The following is a 27619-nucleotide window of genomic DNA, read 5'->3' as shown; positions in this document are numbered from 1 at the left end:
TTAAACTCAGAGTACTTTCTGCTATTTAGCTTCAGTATTGCTCCTTTTGTTTTCAAATGTGAAGGTCTTCTGTGCCCAAAAGCTCATCTCTTCTTTCTTATTTTTGACTTTATTATGTGGTCTAGTAAAGAATATTAAAAGATTACTTCAGACCAACTATTACATCCAAATTATAGGTATATGTCTGATAATTTCATCAGAGTAAATAAAAACTATATTTTGTTCGTTTAATCGTAGACTTTTCAAGCACTTACAAAACCTTGTGTTACTTTATTTTTATGTACACCAGACCCTAAGATCTGAATAAGCAAAAGTGATAGCCCTTTTACTTGTTGGAAAAAAGCAATGAAGTGCAGCATTTATTTTTTGCTACTAATCTTGAATCTACACTGCTCCAAACTCTATACTATCAATCTTCTAATTTCTACTGATATGTTTAAAAGGAAAAAAATTCTCAATCCCCTACTTTCCACTGTGTAAAACCAGATGCAGGGGTTGAAGTCTGGGGTTTGGATGTGTGACATCCCTTTTTGTGCCTGTATTGACCTGCTATCAGTTCTCCCTTGACTAGGGCACATTACAATCTCTGTTGTCCACTCACAGTTTTACCCTGGCAAGCAGTCCCTTAAGAGTAAGACTCTCCCTGAGTCTAGACATCTCTTTTTTGGATCCCACCTTCCTTTGTTCTCATCTAATGCTTGCTTTCCTCTATTGTTTTTTCCTGCACTTACGCTCATGGTTCACCAAAACATGGATACATATGCAAGTACAAATGTTTTAAAGGTTTAAAGTAAGGTAGAGAGAAAAGAGTCCATGGTTAAGACATCTGTTCCTGACCCAGCACATGTGGATTCACTTCGCAGCTCTACAGGTCATGAAATCTGTTCATTTCCATTCTGCATGTGGAAAATGGTGACGATGCTTTCTTACTCTACCAATTTTTTCATTGATAAACCCTAATTTGTGAAATGTGATAAAATAATACTGTGTTCTGAAAATAGGTTTGGGTAAGATGTCCGAGTTGCTTAACATTCCCTTGATAACAAAAAGGGAGCATTCTTGGTATGTCCTTACTTCTACTTGTATAGTCTTACTCCATTTCTTGTCCTGTCTCTGACATTCGTCTTGACCCCTGGCAATCAGATCAACTCACCTGACAAAAATTGAGTAGATTTGTTGAGTAGTAGAATTACTTTAATAAAGGAACCAGGCACCTCCAGAGCTATTGCATGAGAAAGTAGATAGTTGCTCAGGTGGGAGGAGGATGTTAAATTATATCACTTTTAATATGTAGCATGTTGTTAACCTATGTCAGTCTTAATGTGTATCTAGTGATAATAGGTAAATTAATGGAGGCAAGGTTTTTGTGAGTTGATTCTCCAGTATACTTACACTCTCCTATTGGCTTTCCCAACATTTTCCATTTTTTTATGACATGCTGACTTATTCTTGGATCTGCCTTTAGTCTTCCTAAGGTGTACTAGTCTGTGAGCATTTTGCAGCTTCTCTTGCTCGGGGGGTAATCATTTCTGGAACTAGATTTGCCTTCTTAGTTGTAAAAAGCAATATGCACAGCTTCACCCAATATAAATTTTACCTGTTTGCTGCTGACTTTCATTTTGCTGCAGGTGGTATTGATTGTGTGGTGCTCAGCTGTCTGCCAGGGTTAACCCACAACACCGTAAAATCCTTTGATCCACGTTAAGTCTTAAACCCATCCTCCTCTGTATCAGGGCAGAACAGCTTAGATCCCAAGAAGAAACGAGACAGTGATAACCATGGAGCTGTTTTGAGAAGGAGCCTTTATCACGGGCTTAGTAGTGTTGCATTCAGTTGATAAGGAGTCTCACTGGGGGTGAAGCAGAAAGAAAGCTCCTCTCCTAAAGGATCTCCACTGAGCTTGGGTGCAAAGCTAGTCCCTAAACCTAATGGCTATGGGACCCAGTGTGGCAGATCATCCATCTTGCAAAATCAAGAAGTTAAGGGGGAGCAATCCATTCATTTTGGTTTTATTCCTCCTTGGTCATGCACATTATGACTTCTTTGCTTTTCCAGACTACCCTGAATTTTCAGGTTGTGAAGTCTGCTCTTGCCCCACAGAGGCTCATCAGCCCCTAGAGAGGTGTCTCCCAAAGTGCAAGAAAAGGAGAAGCAGGAACAATGACCTTCCTCTACTTCACTGCACCCTGAAAGAATTTAGGTTTGAAGGGACCTTTGGATATCACCTGTGAGAAGCAGGGTTAATATTAGAAGAGATTGTTCAGGACTGTGTGCAGGTGAGTTTTAAGTATCTCCAAGAATGGCAGTTGTATGGCTGTTCTAAGAAAGACCTGCAGATAGTTTGAGTTACCACATGCATTGGAGAGAAGTGTAGCAGGATTTTCTTGAATTTATTGAGGTTTAATGGAGGCTTCATCATCCAGGAAAATTTTGCCACCTCCAAACTCATTAGTTAGCTTGTGAGTTTTTGAGACCTACCGTCAACAAACTTATTTTTTGTTCTCATTATTTTTCTGTTCATTGGATGAGAAATGTATTGGTTGTTTGCGTTTTGTGTATTTTCTTTCTACAAGTTCTGCTTTCTCAAGGATGCAGGCAATCATTTTAACATCAGCATTGTAGGGATATACATCTCCTTGCATAATAGCTCACATAACATCCAGTGTACAAGAAGACAACTGGCATAGTTTCAGTTTGCAACATTTATTGGGGGAAATAATCAAGACATATTTTCATCCTCTTTCAATGCCTTCTTACAAATGTAAACAATTACAAAAAAAAACCCACGTAGCAATAGATTTGTTTTGTTTGGAATATTATTATTTGTTGCTCCAGGCTTCAACAGAAATTGAGAAGTATTAGTTCCTTTGCATAAAGCTATTTTATTATTTATGTTTCATTATATATATAGCACACTGGACACTGGGTTTTTTTTGTAAATCTCTCAACAGCAAACAATATTACATAGATCAATAAAAGACTGAAATTAATTGGGGCAAACTGCATTTTAAAAAGTATTTTAAAACTGTACAATTAGCAATCACTTTTTAACTAATTGAATAAAAATTCAATTTATGAGCAACTCTCTTCTAATAACAGAAGTGATAAGAATAAATCCTTTCTAATCTGAAAATTATCAACTTCTGAAACACCCTTATACATACAGCTCAAGAATTTTGTGCATAATGTGCTTAGATTGATAAATTACAAATTTTTTTTGTGGTGAAATATTTTTTTTCCAGCAGTTCTGAGTCTATAAGTAGAGAATCTCTCATCCAACTGATCGGCAAAGCTGAATTCACTCGTTGTTTTCATTTAGGAGAGGCTTTCATCAACTTAGTCTCAATTCCTTAAATGTTCTTTGGACCCAGGTGCTAGAGAAGTACTTCAAAAATTCACTTGCACTTGCTATCCTTCATTTTTATTCCATTTGGCTGATCTTGGAAAAATTGTAAAAAATGTATTCTATTCTGAAAATTGGGAAATAATACCTTGAGGCCGTCAACCCTTCTGGGTTTGGGTTTTGGGGGATTTTGCTGGGTTTGGGGGAGGGGGTTGTTTTGTCTTTTTTGTTTGGTTGGGTTTGGGTTTTGGTTTGGTTTTGGGGGTTTGGGTTTTCCTTGTGGATTTCCTGCAGTCAGAAAAGAAAACATCCTGCCAGTGCAGTACGGTTGTATCCTTGCTTCTTTGACAACACCCTCAGCATGTGGCTACCCTCATGAATGTCAACTCAAGTATTTACAAATGAGCCCTTCTTATTTTGAGAACATTCTGCCTTCAGTTCAGTGATACCTGTTCATATAGCGTGACATACTAAGAAACTGAAAATATTTAATGAAGTATTAGTAAAAAATTTGTCAAAAGTGCCTTTGCTTCAGAGTCAATGTCAGAGATGAGTAGTAGAATAATAAAGAAAAAAAAATTTAAATACCAACAAAAATGCTTCTGGAGATACAATTAAAGTTTGGGCCACAAACACTATGAAAAATCAATTGTTTTCTTCTGTATGCTTGTGGGTTTTGCAGACTAGGAGAAAGTGATCAGGAAGGGGTTTCATGGCATGGGCATGACAAGACAGAGCTAATTTTTGCAACCCAGAATAGATGTTTCTGATAAACTCCTACTAAATTACAGCACCATGCAAATTAAAAGTAAGAAATGTAGCATATTAAAAGAAGTGTTACAGTGCCTTCATGATTTTTTTGGGGGGGAATTTTATACTTTTGCTCTGCTTAGGTGTATCAAATCTGCTTAGGTAATCAGATGTTCCCAGAGAAAATAAACAAGTATATGTGAGATCCATCTATGGCAGATATATATTTTTTATGCTCAGAAATATGATACTCTTTGTGTTTCATTTTAAAAAGATGTGAAAAAAAAAGGCATTGAAATTAAATACTTAACAGGAAGAAGAAGAATAAGGAGGGGGAAAAAAAGAAATTAAATTTAGCCAGAAAATCATCTCTTTCTGAAAATAATACTTGAAATATTAATAAAAAATCGAGAAAACCATTACAAAACTTGGGAAAAATGAAAAGAAAAGCATGGTTTTTTTTTTTTTAAATCTTAGAAACCAATTCCAACTTTCAGTATCTATTTACATCCTTTATGTTCATCTTTTTGATGAGTATTCACCAATCTTTCCGATAGAGTAACTTAAGTCCCATAACTGATTCTCCCTAAACTAGTCAAACAGATGTTCTTTGGATAAAACTATTAAAAGTTAACCACCTTATATTCATATCACAGTAGCAGGACAAGAGAAATGCACATTTCTGTAATACAGCCTATTCTGCCATGTTTTTCATCCCTTACAGGATGAATTAGTAGTCGTGTTTGTCCAATACAACATTTGCCTAGCCAGTGGAAACTGTCAGTTCTGTAGAATTCTCTCTGTTTATGGACAGACATATGAGTGCCTGTCTGTCCTGCTGAGCATAAGGACTGTAAAACATATCAGTTGTGATGTTACAACAAAAGATTTACTTCTGAAATAGACAGTAGAGAAGAAAGTTTCTCTGTTGAAGTAAATGTTTAAAAAATAACATTTTGCAGAATGCAAGAGGCACCTCTAACAATGTGTTGTAGGAAAGTTTTGTATATTTAAATAATTCATCCTGTATTTTTGAAAAAACGGCACCCAAATATGGCATGTCATTGCTATACTAAGAATTACCTCCTTTGTTTTCTCTTTAGGAAGAGCCCTTTGTCATGGTGTCTGAAAATGTTCTGGGAAAACCAAAGAAGTATCAGGGCTTCTCAATAGACGTGTTGGAAGCCTTGGCTACCTACCTTGGCTTTAAATATGAAATCTATGTTGCACCGGATCACAAATATGGGAGTCCTCAGGATGATGGGTCGTGGAATGGACTGATAGGAGAACTGGTATTTAAGGTAAGATTATTAATAACCTACCAAATAAGGTTATGTGATATGGATAGGTAATATGGTGTATATTATGTTTGTATGAGACAGTAACCTTTTTTAATGACTCAGTGGTAACGTTTTGTTCATTGCCTGTGTCACCAACATTTTATAGTATGTTCAGGTGCATTGGGCAGTAAAGAAAAACCTAGACATAGTGCTTGCTGGCAGCTATTTAAGCAACAAGGCAATCCCTTTTTTCCAATCAAAGTACAGCATTATGAAATCTGAATACAGTCAAATAATGGTATGCACAGCATCCTAATTAATTTGGCAAGACCTTACACAAATGAGTTGAAGAGCCTGTTCGAAAGGGGAAAAATTGGTGGTGCAGTAATTAGTGATACATTACATAAATAATGTATAGCACTTAGAAAAATGTTGGTGTGATGAATACATGAAGTATATAATCAACAGAAAATGTTTTATTGATATATAACACATTATGTAGATGAGTGAATCAAGAGCAGTGTGTTCTCTGTTCCGTAATTAATAAACCATTTAGTCTACTTAATTTTACATTAAATGTTCAACATTATATCATAAATAAATTAAACCAAAAAATGTGCCATATTTTTCTTTTTTTTTTTCCTAATCTTCACATCTCGTCTTTGCAGTTTATCCCATTGAGAGAAAAAGACAGGGCTATGCAGCCTCGATTCTGCTGATGTCTTATTTCTGACCTGAACATAGATATTTTGGTTGCTAGTAGTTAACCTGTAGAGGCAGCTTCCACAGCTATGGATACCTGTATTGGTTGTTTTTCCTTAAATAATTGCAATTGATAATCATTTTAATAACTTACTGGTTGTTTATGGAAGTGCTTTTCCAAATCTGCAGGTGGAATTTAATTGATAATCACAGCAGAGAATAAAGAGCAGTGAAGTTAGATACAGGACCTAAGCATTAAATACTTCAACCAAAAGTTTAGCAAAATGCTGGAAAATAAGTCTTGCAGTAAAGATTAAAAAAAGAAAGAAGGGGTGGGGGTGAGGGTGTTGAGGGAGAGAAAAACCACAATCCTGCTTTCCTGAGCAGTAGGAACCCTGTTGGAATGAAGACCAACCACACATGCTGTACCTGCGACATGGTTCATACATCTAGACTGTAGTAATAAACTTCCATTGCCATCTTCTTATGCCCTTAAGAAGCTGGAAGGTGGAATGCTGTGGTCATAAGCGGTAGGTTGAAGATACTTAGAAAAGTGCATTTTCCTCCACCATTTAAACTTTACTTACACAACACCGCAATATTCTAATGATTTATCATTTTTTCTGCCCTGCTATACCCTACTCTACGCTATTCAGTAAAAGACTCAGCAGGCCACTGCATAACACAAACTGGAGAGTTTTAGTCCTAGATGGCTCTGGAGATGGAAATGTGCCTGGAATATTTTTTATTAATTTGAAATCAATGATTTCTAGGCAGAACTCATAACAACTGATATGAAATGGTTCACTGAAAAATATGGCATTTTTGTTCCCTTAGTATGCAGGGACTGATATACCTCTAATAATACCCTTACAGTGATAAACACATAGATCTGTAAACAGATAGCATGGGTAGAACAGATTTACCAGTTTGTTACAATTTTGTTGTAAATGAGTCTTAATGGATACAAAATCTTTCTGTATGGTTAGAAAGTATGAAGAGTTAATGCAACTGCATTTGGAATTAAAAAAAACCCACGTTTTTCCAATATTATGGCAGTGTATTATTTTTTATGTTGCTTACCGTTAAGGTTTATGTTTAAGGTTTTTATGTTGTTTACCGTAAAGGTTCAGTGTGTCATTCTCTCCCGTTCTTTGTTTCTCTTAAGGCAAAAGAGAACCTCTGGGCAAGCAGCCAGCATATATCTACCCCTTACTAAGTGCAAGCTGTTCTTGAAAGGCTGCTTTCTTATTTATGGTGAACTGAGTTTTGGTCCCAGAACTCAAATATCTATGTCCTTGGACATTTTGTAAGGGGAAGCAAAGGAACAGAGAAAAGTTTTAAATTAAAGACCTAACCTGTTTAAAACAGGGTGTTTCCTTGTTTTTCCAACCAAGTCTTACATGATAGTCTGGCCAACACGTGGAGGAAATCCAGAAACAGAGGGAGTGCTCTTTGCCTGTTAGTGTGTGAGCGAGAAATTAGTTGGGAACAATGTATTTTTGCAAAAGACAAGTCCTACTCAAGGGTAATAGAAAATATCTGTCTTCTCTTTTTGCGTGCATCTCGTTGAGAAGGATGCCTGTGGCCACTGCAGAAGATGTGCCATATGAAATGTCAGTTGCTGTGGCAAGCACATAATTTCTGTGTTGATCAACGTATGCTGTTTTCATTAACCTGATTCAGCACACAGCAGGCTCAGGTGAAGGCCCTAGTATCACATGAGAGCAGTCCTGGGCTGCTCCCATTTGCAGCAGCTCTGCCCAGGCTGCAGTGCAGGGCAGAAGCCCTGTGGTGCCAAGTACATGCCGCAGGTCCACAGCTGGCCTTGCAGACATGAGATTGTGCCAAGTTCATGCTTTTCCAGTTTTGAAGACAAGGTTCCTGTTGACTGCTAAAATAGGAGCTGAAATCATCAGATCAAAGAAATTGGTCTTCAGTTTGAATTTGGAAACATTCAAACCTCCCCTCCTTTGACTGTCAAGACCTATAGTAGGTACACCCTTGCTCCATACACCTTCTGTCAAAATAAACTGAACGTAACTGTGTTTTGGAAAGCATTCTGTTTGCTGAGTGCCTGAACCAGAAGGTCTAGGGGGATAAATGCTCTTTCAGAGAGAGGCACATGGTGCTCTTGCCCCTCTGTGCAACCCACCGGGCTTCAGCTCACAAACATGGTCAGTTTAGAGAGCAACAGCTTTCTCTGGAGAGGCTAAAACCATCTCAATGGAACAACACTTTACCACAAATCTTTCTCTTGCTGTTAGTTATCTGTGTCTTCTCACAGTGCTTCCTTTAGCCCTCAAGTCCGCAATACAAGAGGGATGAGCTGGGAGAGGAAAGTAGGCTTTCCAGCATGGCTCTGGACTTCCTGATGATACTCACATCCATCAACCATTATTTCCCAAATTTCACCATGCTACATTCATTGGTAGGATTTTTTTTTTTTTTTCCAATGAGGAGCCATCAGGAAGCAAAGTACATAGGGGAAAACTGCCTGATTCCACTTAGGTCCATCAGAAAAGGAAAAACTAAATACATGCCTCAATATTTCTAAGGCAGTCTGCAAACTCAGAAGAAGCCTCTTGTATAAGGCTCTTTTTTTAATGCATCTTCCTATGGGAAATAGCATAGGAAGGAAGAAAGCATACAGGGAGCACAATGTAAGAAGAAGAAGAAAATAATACCTGAGTAAATGGAGAATTATTTGGATGTATGTGTGGTAACTTGAGCAAAAATGTCTCTGTGAATAATTTTTGCATGTCCATATTGATGTATCATGTGGGAATGTGGTTTATTGCTTCCAGCATTCGTTGAAACTTGATTTAACACTGAAAATGGATAAAATTGAAGGCTTCACGGCAGCAATTAATTTGTTTTCCTTGTTCTCAGTCACGAACCACAGGAATCATTATAAGATTGCTTTCTGTGTGTATGAGATGTGCTTGCTTAAGCAATAGCATATGGTCATTTCAGGGATTTCTAGACTTTGCTGTTGAGCAAGCAGGCCCTGTGACACCAGTAACAATACTATCAGACCCATTTGGTCATTTATTTTGGATTTTCTCATTCTAGTAATGTTGCTCTATGATGACTGCAGGAGAACTGTGGTTAACAAATATAAATTCCGAAGCAGGTCACATAAAGAAAAATAATGCCCTCTGCTGTTTTTGTCGGTCAGTCAGTCAGTTTCAGGAGTGACCATTTAATTCATCAGAAATGTGTTTAACAGATATCTAAGATGCTGACAATAGGTTGATTTTGGCACTGTGAAAACTCTGAGTGGAGAGTTTTACATGTTTATAATTTAGATTGGCAACTTTACATCTAAATATTGACATAATTGCATGCTTTTGCCTTTCTATCTCAGAAGCGCTAAGTGAACCTTGAGTTCTTCAAACTGATGTCTTCTCTGATCCAATTTGACATGTTAATGACAAGCATTTAATTTTTTGCAACTTCCAATTTTGGTGCAAGTTGATAGAATCTATGTGTAAATAAGGATTCTCACCATCTCTAGATCAACTATTAGGTTAAGCTTAAGCTTGGTTTTGTGATAAACATGGAGTTTTCTGGTAAGTTGGTGTATATGATTTAATTTAGTAAGGTAAGAATATGAGCTGTCCTTTTTCAGTATAACCTTTAGGGTTTGGGGTTTTTTTTAAATCTAGACACGGGAATACCAAGAGGTTAGAACTTAATCTCTCCTTTTTATTTTTTGCTTTAGTACCACTATTTAATCACAAGATATAATTATATCCCAATTGCAATTATATCCCAATTGCTGCTCCTGTATGACAAAGGAAATGCAACACTTGCGCTAGGATAGCATTGCTTCTCTATCACAGCTGGCTGGCAACCAGAGTGGAGCCATAATGCTGGGGAATATGGAGAGACTGCTCCCCTGAGATGCAAAATAGAAGTAGTATTTCTGCACATACCACATTCTGTGCTTTTTCATGCAATGCATTTCAATGTATTTAAAGGAGAAATATGTTTCTCTTTAAATAAAGGGGGGAAAAAAGGCAGAAAATAATCATTAGTCATTCAGTCCTACAGTAATCTATTATTTGGTAAAAGAATTTTTACTTATGTATATTGCTTTTCGGTGGAGAGTCTTTAAATATCTTACAAATACAACTTGAATTAGGAACTCACAGTAGTGGAAAACTATTGGTGCAGAGCATTGGAATTTTATATTTGTAAATTATTTTAAAAATACATGTGTATTCACAGTTGTGGAAAACAGTTCAAACAATGACTGCTTTGCCACTTGCTCACTGGAGCTAGTACAGTTAGTAGATACTGTGAATTATTTGAGTCATTTGTTGACCAGAAGTTTTATAATCTGAGAATAGAGACTCAGATGATCTGAAGGTTTCCATGGGCAATTCTGATTAAATTTTACTTGGATTGCTGACTAACTTTGCTGCTGCCTATGGGCAAAGGGCAGTTAAATCATCACTCTCAAAAAATGGTTAGGAAGGAGCATGAAGTGAATTCATGAAACCATACTTTCAGCTGTGCACATCAACACAGCTTCACTTAAGACATTAGAGCATGTAACCTACAAATTAAAGCTGAAGCTCTAATTCATGGCTTTTAAGCAAATCAATATTTTCAAACACATTTTTGTCCAAATCATCAGCCTCCAGCTATCTTCCACCACTTTCTCAAGCCAGTGAATAATTAATATAAAATTAAAGTAACATCATTTAAACTGAAGTCTTAAGTGCACGGTGAGTAGAAGTATGTTTCTACCATGGGCTGCTGTGTTTCACAGATGGTATAAAGAGCCCAGATGATGTGCAAATTTGATTCTAATCAGTTTCAGCTGCCATACCTTCCCACTTAATATTTCACAACACATTTCTAAAGAGCTAGTAATCTCTGCTTTCTTTGGGCAAGAATAAAGAAATTCAAGAGAGTTAATAAAATTTGACACAGTACCAAGACTTTCAAGCCTCTGTGCTCTCCTCAGCCCCTTCCAAAGGACCACACACTGCTTTAGGCAGAACAGAAATGGATTAAATCGAACTAGTAGCAGCTGAAATTATTTAGAGTACTCTTTTTCATATTAAAATATCTAGAATTTATAGTCTTTTTGTTCAGTATTTGGGCTTTTTAAACGGTATTAATGTGTCTGCTTTAAATACCCTTTCTTGTTTCCACTGCAGTTCTAATTGGATGTGTGAAAAGTAAAACAGCACCTGCTGTAGTTTTTGCCTGGTGTCTCTGGAGACCTAATACCCAGACATGCTGTGAAATACAATGATTAGATCAAGGAATGTTATTCATCCTCTTCTCATCTGAAATGGGTTCTTTAAATTACAAAAAATGTAAATGACACAAAGTAAGTCCAAGGTAGCTGCAGGACAGGTTGGAAGAGAGAGGAATTGCTTAGCAGTAGGATATAGAGGAATAAGTATCATAGAATGGTTTGGGTTGGAAGGGACCTTAAAGATCATCTAGTTCTAACTCCCCTGCCATGGGCAGGGACACTGTAGTAAAGGAACTGCACGGAATATCTACTCTTCTTCACTTCAGACTCTGCAGCCAAAATTTACGTTTTCCAGAATTTCAAGTGCCCCCCAAACACCATATGAGATGCCCTTTATTGTGTAGTGGCCTTTTGTCATGTTCATTATGCCATCAAAATGTTGGCTATCATGCTGCTCTGTCAGGCAGCTGATTTCCTCTGACTGGAAATGCTAGACACAAGGTCTGCCTTTTGCCACAATGATGTCTTCAGTAAGCCAGGCTGGGAAAAATAACCGGTTTCCTCCAGCTATTATCTGTATTTAGGTATTTTGATTCCTTGGAAAATAACAACATGAAGAGCTTATGCACTTGAGTCCACCAAGTGCAGCCTGTTTACAGAAACTAAGGCACATGGTACAGCTGTCCTGTTCAAGCCTTAGTGACATTTCTGTGTTCACATATGTGTTGCCTAAGACATCGGTCTTGGCATCTGCTTCTACATACATTTAGCTGCTATAAATCACAGAAGAACAAAGACCTTTTCAGTGGCTCCTGCTTACATATGTGGTTTTCTCTCCCTGTTTCCACAGAGAGCTGATATAGGGATCTCTGCCCTAACCATCACCCCTGACCGTGAAAATGTGGTGGACTTCACAACGCGTTACATGGACTACTCAGTGGGTGTGCTGCTTCGAAAGGCAGAGAAGACAGTGGACATGTTTGCCTGCTTGGCACCGTTTGACCTGTCCCTGTGGGCATGCATAGCTGGTACCGTGCTGTTAGTAGGGCTACTGGTCTACCTCTTGAACTGGCTCAACCCCCCACGCCTTCAGATGGGATCTATGACCTCCACAACCCTCTACAACTCCATGTGGTTTGTGTACGGATCCTTTGTGCAACAAGGTAAGAGGCAGAGGGAGACTCTGCTCCAAGAGAAGACTTGTATATCCTCCCATTCCTAGAGACCTTCCTCTTCCCTGCATCCCTTCCACAGCCCACGAGGGACTGGGGCCACAGGAAAGCCTTGTGCTATAATGTTTCTAAGACATTTGGCTGCCCAGTTTGGTAACCATGAGAAGTTCAGAGCACTACATGCTAGCTTGTTTTGATTTGTAGTTGTCTAACTGAAGAAAGATTATTTTTCTTGGCTGGAAGGGTGTGGGGCGGAAGTATTTCTCATCATCTGCTGGAGAATTGTTCACAGTTAATGTGAGTACCATGTTTTTACACAGTCAGACAAAAAAATGTTAGGGTTTGCCTTTTGAACTAAGTTTAGGCTAGTCACCAGTGCTAAATGGTCTTATTGTACCTGACATTCTTTCCTCCTCCTTCTGATTTACCTTCACTTTCCTATATAATGTTTAGACTTAACCTTCTCTGGTCTTCCTATATGCTTTCTCAATCCCCTCTAGCATCTGGTGTAGCCCAGGCTATTCCCTAATTCTGTTTATATTCCCAAGTCCTTCCCAATCTGCCTTTTATGGCAGAGCTTTAATCATGCATCCTAAAGACATCAGGGACTACAGATCTTGGCTTTGTATAGACTACTTAAAATTCCTGTCTACAAATTAGGGTTACAATGCAAAGTCAAATAAGAAAACATGGCTTCGTATGAGGACAAGGAAGAGTTAGATAATAACACCTGACAACTAAACAGAACTAGTGCCTTCTGGCGTATCTGTGTTCATCAGTCACTACTGGCACTGCAGGTAGAACTATTTGTAATTGCACAGAACATCTGCTCTACAAACGGCCATGGCCACTGCAGGCTCAAAACTCACAGATAGTTTTGGAGTCTTTTTGTTTTAACATGAATTTGGATGGAACACTGTAGGTAAATACATCATATTTATGTAACACCAGCAACATGTCATTTAGAAGTTACATTATCCCCATTATTGTTAGAAAATAATCAGATGACATCCATAAAAGCTAGACATATGCATGAAAATCAAGTATGAAGCTCCTAGAAGGAAAAAAAACTAAATTAACACCACCATTGAAAAAAAGAGCTGAAATTGAGAGGTTCCACAAGTTGTACGACTTTAAATACGTCAACCTAGAGACATTATTTTTAAAGTTATTTTTTGTCTCGAGCAGTGATGTTCAGCTGAGGAAAGCTGAAGAGATTGATTCATGTTTGCTGTGGATTTTGTTTAAAGAAAACCAAAGACTTCAGAGACAGATGAGAGCTACAAATGTTTTTTGAATGTACGTGGGTGGGTTTATAAAGTTTTCTCTCTGTTCAAAGTATCCCGAGTGTAACTGTTTAGGGAATCCAACTGAGACAGAGCAGTTGGTCTGTTACACTAACTTGTGAATTAGTTTCTTTACTGCATGAATGCGAATAATTTTACATAGGTTTATTGTTTAGTATTAGCCTTAGCATCCCTGCTATACTCCCAACATCATTAGTTCCTAAAAGCTTTATAAGAGACTGCCCAGCAAAGGTTTAAAGGAGGCAAAGCTAGTTTAATCAATCTCATGAATTCTTACCTGAATTGTTTGTCTTAGGTCTGTTGAAGTAAGGCTGTGTTGCCCAGTGTCCTGAAGTGTCCTAAGTCAGAGGTCCAGAGTACTAGCCCACAAGGGAGCTCTTCAATAGATGCCCAGTAAGCTTACAAAGAAAAGATTTTTCTGACCATTCAGTAAAAATGAGTGCTTTAAAGTGCTTGGAGAGAAGCCTTGAATTACACATGAAGATGAGGAAGAAATTAGATTAAAAGAATTGGGAGCAGATGACAGAAAAGTAGAATTTATTAGAAAAAGCAGAGGAATTTGTTCAAGGAGCTCTGCATCCACTCCCCATGGTGAGAGGGTCATGAGGTGCAACTCAGTAAAACCTGCTGGGAACACCAAAACTGTTGTTGGACTTCAGAAAAAGAAATTCACAGAACTTTGAAGGTGAGAGGCGAGAGGCATTTATTTACAGAGACACATCTTGCCACCCTAACAAATGGGTTTTCAGCACAACTCTGAGAATCCACTAGACTAATATAAAATGTTTGCTTGGTCACTACTGAGTGAGGGGAAGCTATAGATACATCTTCTTCAAACAAGAAGAGGACAGTCTTTAATTTGCTAGAAAGAAAAATCACACTTTTAGGGTTGATACCAAACATATTAAACTTACAGACCAACTTCAACATAAAGACTCAGAGGACCTCAGAAATCCAGTACAAAAGAGTAAGAGAACCATTTATAATGTCAGCCTGTATTTCACATTCAATTTGAATATAATAAAAACTATATTAGCTGAAGACTTATTGTTTACTAACCCTTGTGAATACAGACAAATGAAAGTAATTTCCATTGACAGGCTAACTGGCTATTGTAATTTTGCTTCTGTTTTCACTCATCAGCTCTTCATTCAACAGAAAAACTCTGCAGGTTTTATTTGTTTTGGAATAGCAAAGCTGTTGCTATTAATGGTGATTGGCATATCTTAAGTGTGGCAGCGTGGGACATTTCAAATACTGTCATGTTCACTTAAGAAGTCTTTCAGATGCTGATTTAAAACAGGACAAGGTACTAATTTCTGTTATCAAAACATGCAGCCAAAGATACTTTTATATCCTGCACTGAGGGAAACAAAGCAGACTGTATCAAGGATTGTTAGTGCTTTGATAGTGATGGATTCTTTGTTTGGGGCAAGTGAGTTGTAGCGTCATCTTCTCTTTCTTTCCTCTAGCTAAAGGTCAAATTTGCAAGCACACAGGCTGGCTCCAGACCTGCCACAGCTCTAAAGACAAATAGGTCTTTGGTGTAAAAATACAAGTCACTCTTTAAGGAAACTCATAAACTTTTTTGATTGAAACAGGAAGGACTACTTCTGCTCATTTCTTCTGAAATAGTTAAAAACTGCAGATTTTAGCAGATAGCTTCAGCCTGCTCTGTCACTTCACATTTTCTTTTAGCTTTGACTCTGATGTTCTGATCAAATTCTATTAACAAGTTTTAACCTTTCACAAATTTTAAAACATCAGAGAAAAATACTGTCATTGTAGACTAGAGTCAGCACAGACCAGTCCAATAGTTTTTAAGGCAGCTCTATGATTACTGTCCTGCTTGGTAGCAAAATTTTACTATTTTTAATTGTTTCCATAAAGGTAGGCTGCAACTTAATGTCACTGCTTCTGATATTTAAACTGATGTCGTGAACTTGAGATTTCAGGGTTGTTTTTTGCTCCCATGTTGGAGTCACCACACCAAATACCATTTTGAGACTCTTGTAATATAGAGGTTTATTTTCTCGAATTGCCCTTTTAATTTTATGTTTGTTCATTACAGAGATCAGTGTATATGTATTTCTATATGTTATTTTTGTAATTTTAACATACAGCTCATTTTTGATTAAAAGACATTTTTGAGGACAGAGCTGCAGTGTAACTGGGAAGTTACATTGGTATAAAAGTATATAAACTGCGAAGTGGTTTTTGTTTTTTTTTTATTCTGTACCCAAGCTTTTCATTTAAACAAAAAATGATGGCCTGTTCATTGAAATGCTTTGTCTTATTACCCAATACACCCACTGAATCTGCAATACACGGTGACTACTCAGAAGGCAGACTTTGTGGTGATCTTGGCTGTGCAGTGCTGTAAATTGTTAAGAACAAATGCTTCCTACTCTGAACTACTCATCCAGGCATGAGATTCTGTAACACACATCTATTATCTCTGAGTTGTTTATTTGTGTCTAAAGATGAAGCAAATTAGTAGATTCAGACTGTGATGGGTTTCAGTTATGTTCAAATTTATTGTCGTGATTTCTGACTTTATTCTTTTTCACTTGCTCATCTTAAAACTAAGCAGCAAAAGCTCTGCATTTTGCTTATTTTCAAAATTTGCTTTTGCCAGTTGGACAGAAAATGTTGTTAATGTTTCCTTTTCTGCAGGTCTCTCTCTCTCTCCCTCCATATTTCTCCTTGGCTTCTCAATCCACTCCTCACAGGTTTTGCTCTGCCTCCCTCACACTGCAGGTGGTGGTCACCATTGCTGTATCTTTCTTCTTGGGTATCACTCATGACCCCAGTGGTCCTGCCACTCCTGCTCTTCCCCACTGACTTGGCTCCTTACAGGCGTCTATTACTATATATTCAGCAAAGCTCAACAAAGAGAAGTGCGTAGTCCTGCCCCTGGGACAGAACAACCCCATGCACAGGTGCATCCTGGGGGTCACCCAGCTGACTGAGCGGAGCACTGGCACAGGGTGCCCAGGGAGGTTGTGGAGTCTCTCTCCTTGAAGACATTCAGAAGCCATCTGGACAGGGTCCTATGCAACTGGCTCTAGGTAGCCCTGCTTGGGCATGGGGTGTTTGGACAAGATGACCTTCTGAGGTCCCTTCCTACCTCAACCAGTCACTATATAGTCTTTGTTCAGCTTTTGTGCTATTCCATACCACGACATTTTCCTTTCCTCTTCAGCCCTGGTAATGTGTAATTCCTTCAAATATAACCCTCATTTGAACATGCCAATGTTGCAAAACTGTTGTATGAACAAGGACCAAAGAACAGTCCCAGAGAGAAAATTTGGTTTATTAAAAATTTTACTAAAAACTTCATTAAGATTAACTGAATCAACTCGCTACAATGGCACAATATCTATTTATACATGCTGAGAACCTAGTTTAATCTCCTGAAGGTTTTCTATTGGCTTCCTACTACTTTATGGGTTCTTGTTATGAAATACTCTAGAGACCAATCTGTTCTCACCATTACTGGAGAAAACCAATGATTTAAGAAACAGAATTTAAGGATTTAGAGTTATTCCCAACCCTTTTTATATAACAGAGCAGTTTTTGAGACAGGTGAAATGCTGGATGATTTTTACCAAGAACTTGCAGAGGAATGTTCTAGAGGATTTTATTTTGAGAGTAACCTCTCAAATTTTGCTTCAGAATACAGTGATAAGCTTACTTAGTTTAATAGAATTCAGGTGACTTTAGACAAAATAATTAAGTTATACAGAAAATTGCCTTGTTTTGTATTTAATCAAAAGACACAATAGAGTTTGTCTCTCTTATCTCACTCTGTTAATTTAACTTTGAATTTTTCTTCAAGGGGAGGTATTTCTGAACTGGGCTGGCAGGATTTAGATTATTCAGGTAAAGATGCAAGGCTCTGTTTCACTTGGAAATGTCACAAAAGACAACCAGGCAGATGATATTTGTTTTCTTTTTGCTATAAGAGAAAATATCTTTAAAATGTCTGAATCATTCAAAATTTAATCACTTATCAGTGACTACAACAGAACATTCATTATAGTTTTATGAATAGGGCTTGTCCATAGCATAATGGGTGCTGAAAGTATTACCTGCAAAATTATTAATTTCTTCAGAGATCTTAATACTCTTGCTTAATTTAGCAAAGTTATGAAATGAATGATGTGAAAGCATCGCTGGTGGGCAATTTTTTTATCCCCTAATGTTTTGGTTAGTTTAAAGTGCTGGTCACAACTGGAGGTGTTGATTGGTCATCAGTGGTGTCAGTATTGGCCAATTATGTGTATAATGCCCAGTAAATGAGTAAATCTTATTGTTTGTCTTGTTTAAATTCCATTTCATAAGAGCAATAAAATACACTCCAAGCTTTGGCACTTCTAAATCATTATAATACTTCTCAGATGGTTAAAGCCGCTCAGACTTATCAGTCTTGTTCTTGTATTACCACCCAAGGTGTGATATAATCCTCCTGAAATGCACTGCCTGGAGTGTGCTGTTGCTTAATAAATTACTCCATCTTGCTTATCTCACTCTTGGCATATCCCGATCTGCAGGAAACCATTATGCTGTAACAACGTATTTTCTTAGTGATATTTTCTCTTAATTAACTGTACACCAATTTCTATGTATCTAATATTCAGGGGAAAATTCTAAAAGTATTTTGAAATAAATGTGTTAGAAATCAAATCTTTCTTCACATATGATATTTAGTGGTGAAACCTTACTATTTTTTAAGTTCAGAAAATCAAAAAGGTTTTGGTATAAAGGCTTTAGGACTACAACTTATTTCCTAATTTGGACTCTGCAACTTATCTGCTGGCTGACTATAGAAAGTTTGTTTAATATCTTGTGTATCAGTTCTCAGTTGTAAAATGGAAATATTACCTATCTTCCTTCATAAAAACATTTTATGTCTTCTGATAGAAAGCAAACTTAAATGCCAGTCTCAATAATTAACAATTTAAATTGCTTTTAAACTAACGCCAGGTCTTGACATATTCCTATAACAAGGAGAACAGACTTGCACCAAAAATGCACAGCACTAAACTGGGAAAAGGAAAGTCAGGTACCAATGTTAGGAAACAAACCAGTCTCCTCATTTTTCTAGCAGCTATACCAGGAGGTATATTTGTGACATTATAGTTCCACCTTGAAACATGAACCCCCCAACTACTCATTTTATTATGTTAAAGTATTTTCTCTGAAAGAGGTACTGCAGCTCTGACATACCCATGCTCCTTTCCACATGTCTCAATGGTTTGGCCAGCCCTCTTGACATCATCAAAAAATAACCGAATTTTGGCAATTGTGTCCTGTGTCTCAAACATGTTTGGAAACTACAAGTAATCACTGGAGCTGACAATATTTAATGAGAAATTTTGTCATGTATACAGTACATATTAACAAACATTGGATGTAACTTTATGTTCCTACCACTTTCAGAAGTTTATCTGATTCTCTCTTTTTTGAAAATGTAATTCCAAGGAATAACCATGCAAGTCAAATGTTCCGTAGTGTGGGCATTTGTTTGCAGCAGCGTGATATGACTAACATTAGACTGCCAGGGGATATGCTTGGATTTTCCCATAAATTGAAGTTAAGACTCAGGCAGTCCTCAGAGGCATCTGAAACAATGGATTTCTGTATCTTGATAGCACCTGCTTGCTTGAGTAATAACGCTGGGTACAAGAGACAGTATATTTAGAGATGTTGTGTCTGACACACCTTCTGTGAGGAGGTGGAGAATGAATGGCAGTGTGAAAGTCCAAAACACACCTTCATTCCCCTAGGGCTACCTCTAAGCCTGATTAATTGACTGGGAGATGTTAATGTCTGTCTGGCCATAGTACAAATGCTCATCAAGACCGAATGAGGCAAAAGGAAATATAAAATTGGATGTCCATGGCATCTATCCATCTCTCTGTGTTTTTTTCAGAAGCATCCTAATATGAATATTTTTATCAGAACATTTACTATATTTTTTCTTTATTCTTTATTTATTCTAGATTTATTTCAAGATTTTTTTTTCTTTATTTGTTATGATTTCTATTGCAACTTTATACTGTACTTGGGTGAAAAATGGGTAAGCTAGATTCAGATTCAGTAGTCAGTTTTGACTTTTCGGAGTTCACCAGCCTATAATATATATTTAATTGAGGAAATAAGGAAGAACGTTTTAGCCAGGAACCTAATGTTTCTTGCATGCAGGACGACTGTAACCCCCATTTTTATCTGCAAAGATGTTTAGAAGGTGAAGAGGCAAGCCTTACTTGTCCTGCCATTTGATTTTCCTGCACAGGAGCTTACACTTAAGTTGGCAATTTTGGCTGTTAAAGGTAAAAGAGGAAGTGAGAAATGAGTTTTAGCTTTATTAAGATTACTCCCCCTCTGCTTGGATGACAACAATTTCATCTACAAACTGATCAGCCTTTTTCAGCAGAGGATTTCCAAGGCACCAGATGAACATGGGTTTAGAGGGGAACCTGTGGTAGTTTTCCATTGCTTTTCTAGTCTGCAGGGAGTCCCTCCTCTGCAACAGCTGTGACATAGCTGTATCCACCCATGCAGCTCTTCATAACACCAACTGGTGGGTAGGTGCCAGGAAAATTCCCTGCAAACTGTAAAGGCAGGCATGGCAAAGAAGTTTTCAAGCTGCTGACAGGAAAGGCTCTTCAGCTGTTGAGGTTTTTTCCTCAGACCTCTTCTAATATTAAAATGTGTATAAAATTTATATTGAAAGGAAGCAAATAATGACACCGAATGAATCCTTTGATTATGTTAATCAACACATTGCTTTCTCTGATTGCTGAGATAAAGGTTCATTCTCAGAAAATATGGGAAATGAGAGCTGTTGGGGTTTTTATTTGTATTTTTTATTTAGTCAGCTTCCCAGCATGCACTTTAAGGGGATTACTTTCACTACAGAAGCATCCCAGTGTAGAAACCTCCTGCTGCTTAATTTTCATTCTTCCAGTGTCAACAGGACTGGGCTTTAGGTAAAGAAGTCCTTTACCTTTTCAATGCTTTTGAAGTGAGATGGTGTTGGTTTAAAAATGTGCAATAGCTCATCCACCAGAAAAAAAACTGAGATGAAGGAACACATTTAGTTTTGACTGCAGAGTCTACTTCCCTCACTCTGAGACAGAATAGAGATAACAGTGAAGGGGAAAGATAGAAAATTATCTGCAAACTGGCCATGAAGGAACAGTGATAATAAATCTGTTGAGGGGGAGTGTTTGTTGTTCATGACTAGATATACTTGCTAATAGAACATTTATAGGTATAGAAGCATAGGTATATGCTTCTTAGGTATTCTGTTCTTACAATACCTTTTATCATTCCTATATCAATCCCCAAAGGGGAAAATCCTCTTTGTCTAGTAAAGCCAACTTTGAAGTTGCTTTTCACTTCTAACAAATACGCATCTTGATCTTAAGCAGGGTGATAGCTGATTTGTAGTGAAAAAAGTTGTTCAACTTTCAAACATAAGTATTTCTATTTGTTATTTTCATCAATAAATGACATTTTAGTATTATTCTCCATGAAACTTAAAAAGATGAGGATTTTCTTCTTTCCTCTGTTCACTATAAACTGTCGAAGTATTGCTTTAAGTGATTTTTAGAGATCACTGTGGTAACAACATTGTAGGATATACTCAAAGTGTAACTTTAGTCTAAATTTTAAAATTTGTTATTTAGGAACAAAATTACAGCTCCTGCATTAATAGTAATTGAATACCATAAGGTGAGGAGTTCATTGCAGAGAAGCACTCTGAAAATTAAGGGATAAGTAGAATTAGTGACATGAAAACTAAAATGTATCTGAGTAGTATGTGATTCATTTACCTCTGAAGTAGTCAGGTGCCACTCTGGGATGATAGATGCTTGGAAATCTTGGAAGAAGACATTTATAAAGCATTTCATAATACTTTGAAAGTTCAAGCAAAAAACTCTGTTTCAGTATGTGATCTTTTTTAAAAATTCCCTTCACCCCCAAAATCTGGAGTCACAGAGCTATGTAGAGTTAAAAAAGAAAAAAAAAAAGATGACAGCGAAAAGTACCTGTCTAAAGATGCAGAGGCTTTACTAGAATTATTTTTTGTCCTTATGATCTCACTGAATTTTCTGTTGTTTTGCTTGGTTCATAGTTGCTCAGTTTCAGCCCAAGAGGACCCTTTCTCCCTCATGTTCATAATATCCTCCCTGACAGGCTTTTGGCTAAAGCATCACTTTAATACCTCTTTAATGACATTGTTCAGTTTAATGTTAATTCTATATACAGATGGCCTGTTCTCAGTCCATTGTGCACAGTTCGTTTTGCCATCCCAGAAGGTACTACATATAGTGCTGTCAGTAGTCTATGTAAAGTTCTCCACTATGCAAACTGTATGTGACAGTTACTTTCTTAGCCACTAATGAATGTGTACTATAGATGATAATTGTAGTTGATTGTTTGAGGCTTTAGAGCATTTGTATCTAGCCATTAGTAATAGGGAGATTGGGTCTCAGCATCTCTTGACATCTAATCAGAAGGTTGCCAGAGAACAAGATTATTTGTTAAGATCGGGTAACAATATTCTCTAAAATAATAGCTAGCATATATTATTTTGATGCATTCACAGTGGCTGCAAATAGTGCCTTTATACGGGCATGCAGTCAGGTGCAATCTTGAAAGCACACATCACAGCCCTATAGAAGAGGATCCCCAGAAGCTCCTGGTGTGTTACACATGCACATTGAGCTCTAGTCTGTGTTTGCCTCTGTGTGCATGTTCATTATTATATTACGTAAAATTATTGTCTTATGTTGTAAAAGTGTCAACAGAAGATTATCTGGTCAAAGCTTATTTTGAGCAAACAGCTGCTGGTAAAATTGCTAGGCTTATTCCACAGTTATTTATGATTATGTAATTGAATGATACTGTATTGGGTAACCCCAAAATAAAATCTGAAAGCCTGCTAAGTCTTCTGATAAAACAGCATGTGTCAGCAGCATTAATATGAGAGATTTTGGGCAACTTACTCATTAGAGGTGGCCAGCAAGCCTCACAGTTATAATCTGGTCATAGTTACAGCAATCAAATATTTACTTTCAAATACCAAGACTTGCATCTTCGTAAGTGTAGTGGAAGTCTAGTAACGCTTCACCTCGGAGCTCCAAGTAATTTTAGCAAATGCAAGTAGACACCTTCATTTTCAAACTGTAGCTGCAGTCATTACTCTTCTTTTGTAATGACAGCAGAAGAGAAAAATGAAATATACTTTTAGGGTACACTTTCCAGAACTTTTAGAAACACTGTCAAGTATATCCATCCCCCATCTCTGTGTAATTATGTTGCACAAGTATTGCCATTGAATTGCTGCACACTGTTATTTGTATAATTTTCTTTTATCTATGACGGACTTTGATTTTCAATTGAAAACATCACATTTTGCTAACTCTGCAGAAAGATGGAATTTGACTAATGCAAAGTTGCTAATAACTGAAAAGTAATTTATTTTGTGGGTCTAGGCTTAAAAGCCAGGTGTCAATTCCTATAACTTTTGAAGATTCAGACTGTAAATGCTACATAACAGAAGTGCAAATCCTATTAATATTTGTTCTTGAAGTATCACCGATTCCAAAGGAAGTTAGACCACAGCCACTTGTTACGTGATCATATGACGTGCTTCCCTTCCCAACTATTGCCTCATTGCCTCCTTGTCGCTGTTTTAGCAAGATGGGTGGAAAGAAATTTTTTATTGTTGGGAAGGGAATTATAAATATACCATAACAAATATGTTACGCTAACATCATTTTAATCAGGTAATTATTAAAGGACTGTTTGGCCTTTAAGGACATTGATTTAATGGGAATTAATTTAATGATTGAACACTGTTTGTGTAACATTATCATTGCTAGTGATGCAGAAAATTGGAATCTCAGCTCAGCTGAAAAGGGGTTAGACTTTCCATTATCACATTAGATCCCTTTCTTCTGGAATGCAGTTATTATGCTTTCAGTGTATATTTAAATGTTTGAGTTTTATCTAAAAATTCTTGAGAAGAAAAAAAAGTTAAAATTGCACTGTTCTCATTTTTAATCAGAGGCTTGAATTTCTGTTTAATGTAGCCTTAAACAAAGTCCATTGTTTTGGTTTTGACTTGCTATTGCTTCTCTCATGAAGCACATCTTCTCTGTTTTCATTCTCTGCTTTCTTCTCTGCAAACCTGATCATTATGTTTAGTATGAATAGGGGTTTGGTTTGTGAAATGGTTTTACAGATATAAAAAAGCGGCAGCAGGCAAAGCACAGTTCTATCTAGATTATTCTGAGGTTGAACCCTACACAGTCTAGTCACAGTTTAGGGGTGATTTAAAAGAGGCTGACCCATTTGTTCTCAAAATGGAAATGGTGATTATGATTATTATACAAAGCTTATGTTCAGTACCTGAGGATTAAGACAGAGTTAAAGCTGACCTTTATATGTACAACTCCCATTTACCTAAGGGGATGTTCTTTCTATCTGCCTCCTTGATTTGCCCTTAATACTGCTTTTTTCATGCATTATTTCAGCTTTACAGAGCCTCTAACTACTGTTGTGTATAAATTAGATCTAGGGAAAAAAAGGGGTGTTCTGCATAAACAAGTGATTGGAAGCATGTAGTGAATAGCTGTGGGTGACAGACTTTTGCAGATAGATTAATTTTCAAACAAAATTTTAATCAAGGATGTCTATGACAGTTCCTGCTGTATCTTGGCAGAGTTTTACAAGGGAGTCTGGTGGCCAGATGATTAGCCCTCTGTCACTAGAGTAAAGCTGTTGAAGTAGAGACAGCAAGCTGCACAGGCTTGAAGACAGTTAGAAAAATAATTTGACAATAGAAGTAGCAGAGACTCAAACTTACAAACACTCTGTAGGTTGCTAACCCTATGGTGAGCCAACACTGTAGTAGGCTGAAATGCTTTGCTGTGGGTAGCCCGAGTCCTTTCCTTGGTGCTAGAGCATTTTTTAGCTTCAGAGAAGGATTTCAAAAACATGACTGAGGATGCTGTGTTTCCTTTGTTTCAAGAAAACTAGTATGTGACTAGTCATTTGGGCCATCTTTTGGATATTTCTCTTTATCCATTAAGTTATGTGTCAAGGCCCTCTGCCAGATTTCTGAGATGGGTACACTGGGTCTCAGCTTGATGAGGGCTTTGTGGCAGTGCCACTGGTCCTTGATTAGCCCAAGCATTTGAAATCTCAGCATGGGTAATCTCTTCCTATTAATAAGGAAAGAGAGCTGAGCAATGAGCCTTAGTATGCAAGTCAAATGCCAGAGGCACAGCAGTAGCAAAAAGAGGATTTTCTGAGGGAGTTTGCAATATATGAAATATAAGTTGGAGGTCATTACTAGCCAGCAGTAACTGAGAGTGACAAGGCAGCATGGTAATCTCTCTTTCAGACTGCAGGTGGTTCATGCCTGGTCTCCTTGGTAGAAGGTTGGAGAGAGCCTACATCTACCTGCACAGAGTTGTGGATATACCCTCAGGTTAGCTGGCTGACAGAGTTGTTAATAAAGATCTATAAGCCTGTACAAGATGGACCTTCTCAAACTACTTTACAGATTTCAGATGACTAGGAGTGATTTGAAATAAGCCTGAAGGAGAAGAAAGATTGTCTCAGATATTCTCCCTGTCATATAAAGGGGAGAAATAAATGAGGAGAGCTTTCTTTTGTGGATCATTGCTTCCCTTGTGGAAGGGCAATGAGGGCAGTGCTTCCCACCCAGCTGAAAGGAAACAGTCTTCCAGGGAGCAAGTATAATGAGATTATCTGGGGGATCATTATGCTAAAAATTTAAAAAATTAATCAGGGCACCAAATGACAAAGTGAACACATTCTTTAATTGCTTAGAGACCAGTGCCAGAAATTTGAGTAATAAACAAGAACCATTAGAATTACTCACAAATATAGATTTGGTCTTCATGGTGTCACTGAAATCTAATAGGAACATATGACACTATGGAGTACTGAGAGACATATGGCCAGGGTGGGTAAAACAGGAAGAAGAGTGTCAGTATGTCAAAATGTCATCAGTTATTTCAGAGGCATTGAGAACTTTGAAAGAATTGATCTTACTTTCTTGTGGGACCATGTGCTAATGTCTGGGGCACAAAATGAGATGAGTCTATGTCGGCTGTAGACCACCAAATCACACTGGCGTAGAGAATGATTGGCTCCTCTAGTGCATATCTGTAATGCATAAGGGAAAATGTGAAATATAATAGGGGAATTCAGTCTGAATGATGAATGTTTCGAGTCTCAGGCTGCCCATGCTGAAGCATCTTGAATGCACATACAGAGCAGATGGAAAGTAAAGGAATATTGATCACACCAAAGAGTTAGAAGCTGCAAACTTCAGGAAAAATGACATGGGGAGCAAGTGTACACAGAGTTGAGTCAGAGTTGAGAACAACAGGAAGGAGTACTTTAAAAATTGTATTAGGAGCTAAAGAAATCTTAAAGATAATGGTACATTACGTGAAATAGTTATGCCAGAAAAGCAACAAATATTTCTCACCTGTATTTGTGAAAAAGCAAATTAAATACCTTCCATGTCAAAAGCAACTCAGGATGATGTGAAATGACAGCTACTCCTGTCAGACATCTTCAAATCTGCAAATCCAAACAAATTTCACTAAAACATTTTAAGAAAGATTGTTAAGGATTTTACAGGATCACTATTTGTTGATCTGAGTCCTGGAGCATTGAGCAGATTTAAGAAAGCTGACAAATAATTCTAATCTAAAATGCAAACACCACCTGAACTTTCAACTGAAGTATTTCTTCCATCTTAATATATGGATGTAGCGCCTTGAAAGACTTCACAAGTATAAACAGACACTTAAGATCTGCAAAAGATATCACCATTAAGAAGCCTGGTATTGAAGATGCATATTTATAAAAAACATTACTGTTTCTCAGAGGGTACAGCAACAGTCCTTCTCCTCAAAATCATCCAGAGATGGAGGAAGGGTATACAAATAATGGAGAAAAGGAAACCAAAGTATGTCCATCGTAAGTACACCAGTGGCATACGGCAAAATGCTTTATAATATATTGCTAGGAGCCACACCTGAGCCAGACACTGAACAGTACCTGACAACAGAAGATACACAAGGAGATTTTCAGTACAAACAGAGACAAGATGTGTTTTGTTTGTATCTTAAGCCCAGTGTTTAACATACAAAGGACTCATGTTCAGCAAAAAGAATAGGCCAGCTATAAACTCAGAAGAGGCATATAACCATTGGAGTAGTCATATGAAAATGTTTCCTCTATCGATTGTATGCTAGGAAGATAGACATCAATAATATATCTAATATTTCAAATTTTAAGATTAATGAATACCAACATGTTCATTACTTTAAAGTGCCTCCACTAAATTATTTTTATGTTAAATGGAACAAAATATGAGTATTTCTAAATATGTCGACATTTTTAAATATTTCAAATAACTCTTTTGAAGTGTTTTTTTATCATTTACTTCATTGAGTTTTAGAAAAGTATGTGAAAATATCTTGACAATGAAAACTGCTACATATGACTATTATTTTACAAAGAAAAAAAAGTTGCTTGATCTTTTGGATTTGATGGAAGCTTTTATAATCACTTTAGTTAAAAAAAAGAAAAAAGGTTCCCTTTCATTCTACTACTTCTAGTGAACTAAAAAAAAACAATTCCTATGACTTTTATACCTAATATATTTGTAGTATTGTCACAGTATTAATAGTAATGGTAGTAATAATACCTAGATTGCAGTGCTCTCTCTTTAAGAAGACTTAAAGAAATGTTTCTCTGTGTGAAACAAAATAGCT

At 37.2% G+C, this 27619-nt stretch overlaps 1 protein-coding gene across 1 annotated transcript in view; it reads left to right on the top strand.

Moving 5' to 3' along the window:
• Nucleotides 1-5196: 5196 nt before the first annotated feature.
• LOC104515813 (glutamate receptor ionotropic, delta-2) overlaps nt 5197-27619 on the top strand; it is a gene marked incomplete at both ends in the record, with an annotated part of 38959 nt that continues 16536 nt past the window's right edge. Inside the window, 2 exons of the mRNA XM_010159925.1 lie at nt 5197-5394; nt 12147-12459. Of these exons, the coding sequence (XP_010158227.1) occupies nt 5197-5394; nt 12147-12459 (511 nt within the window). The remainder of the gene's footprint in view (nt 5395-12146; nt 12460-27619) is intronic.

This window comes from Eurypyga helias, unplaced genomic scaffold (assembly GCF_000690775.1).
Source record: "Eurypyga helias isolate BGI_N326 unplaced genomic scaffold, ASM69077v1 Scaffold47939, whole genome shotgun sequence".
Taxonomy (NCBI): Eukaryota; Metazoa; Chordata; class Aves; order Eurypygiformes; family Eurypygidae; genus Eurypyga; species Eurypyga helias.
The sequence above is the reverse complement of the archived record's forward strand: the minus strand, read 5'-3'. Positions and strand labels throughout refer to the sequence as shown.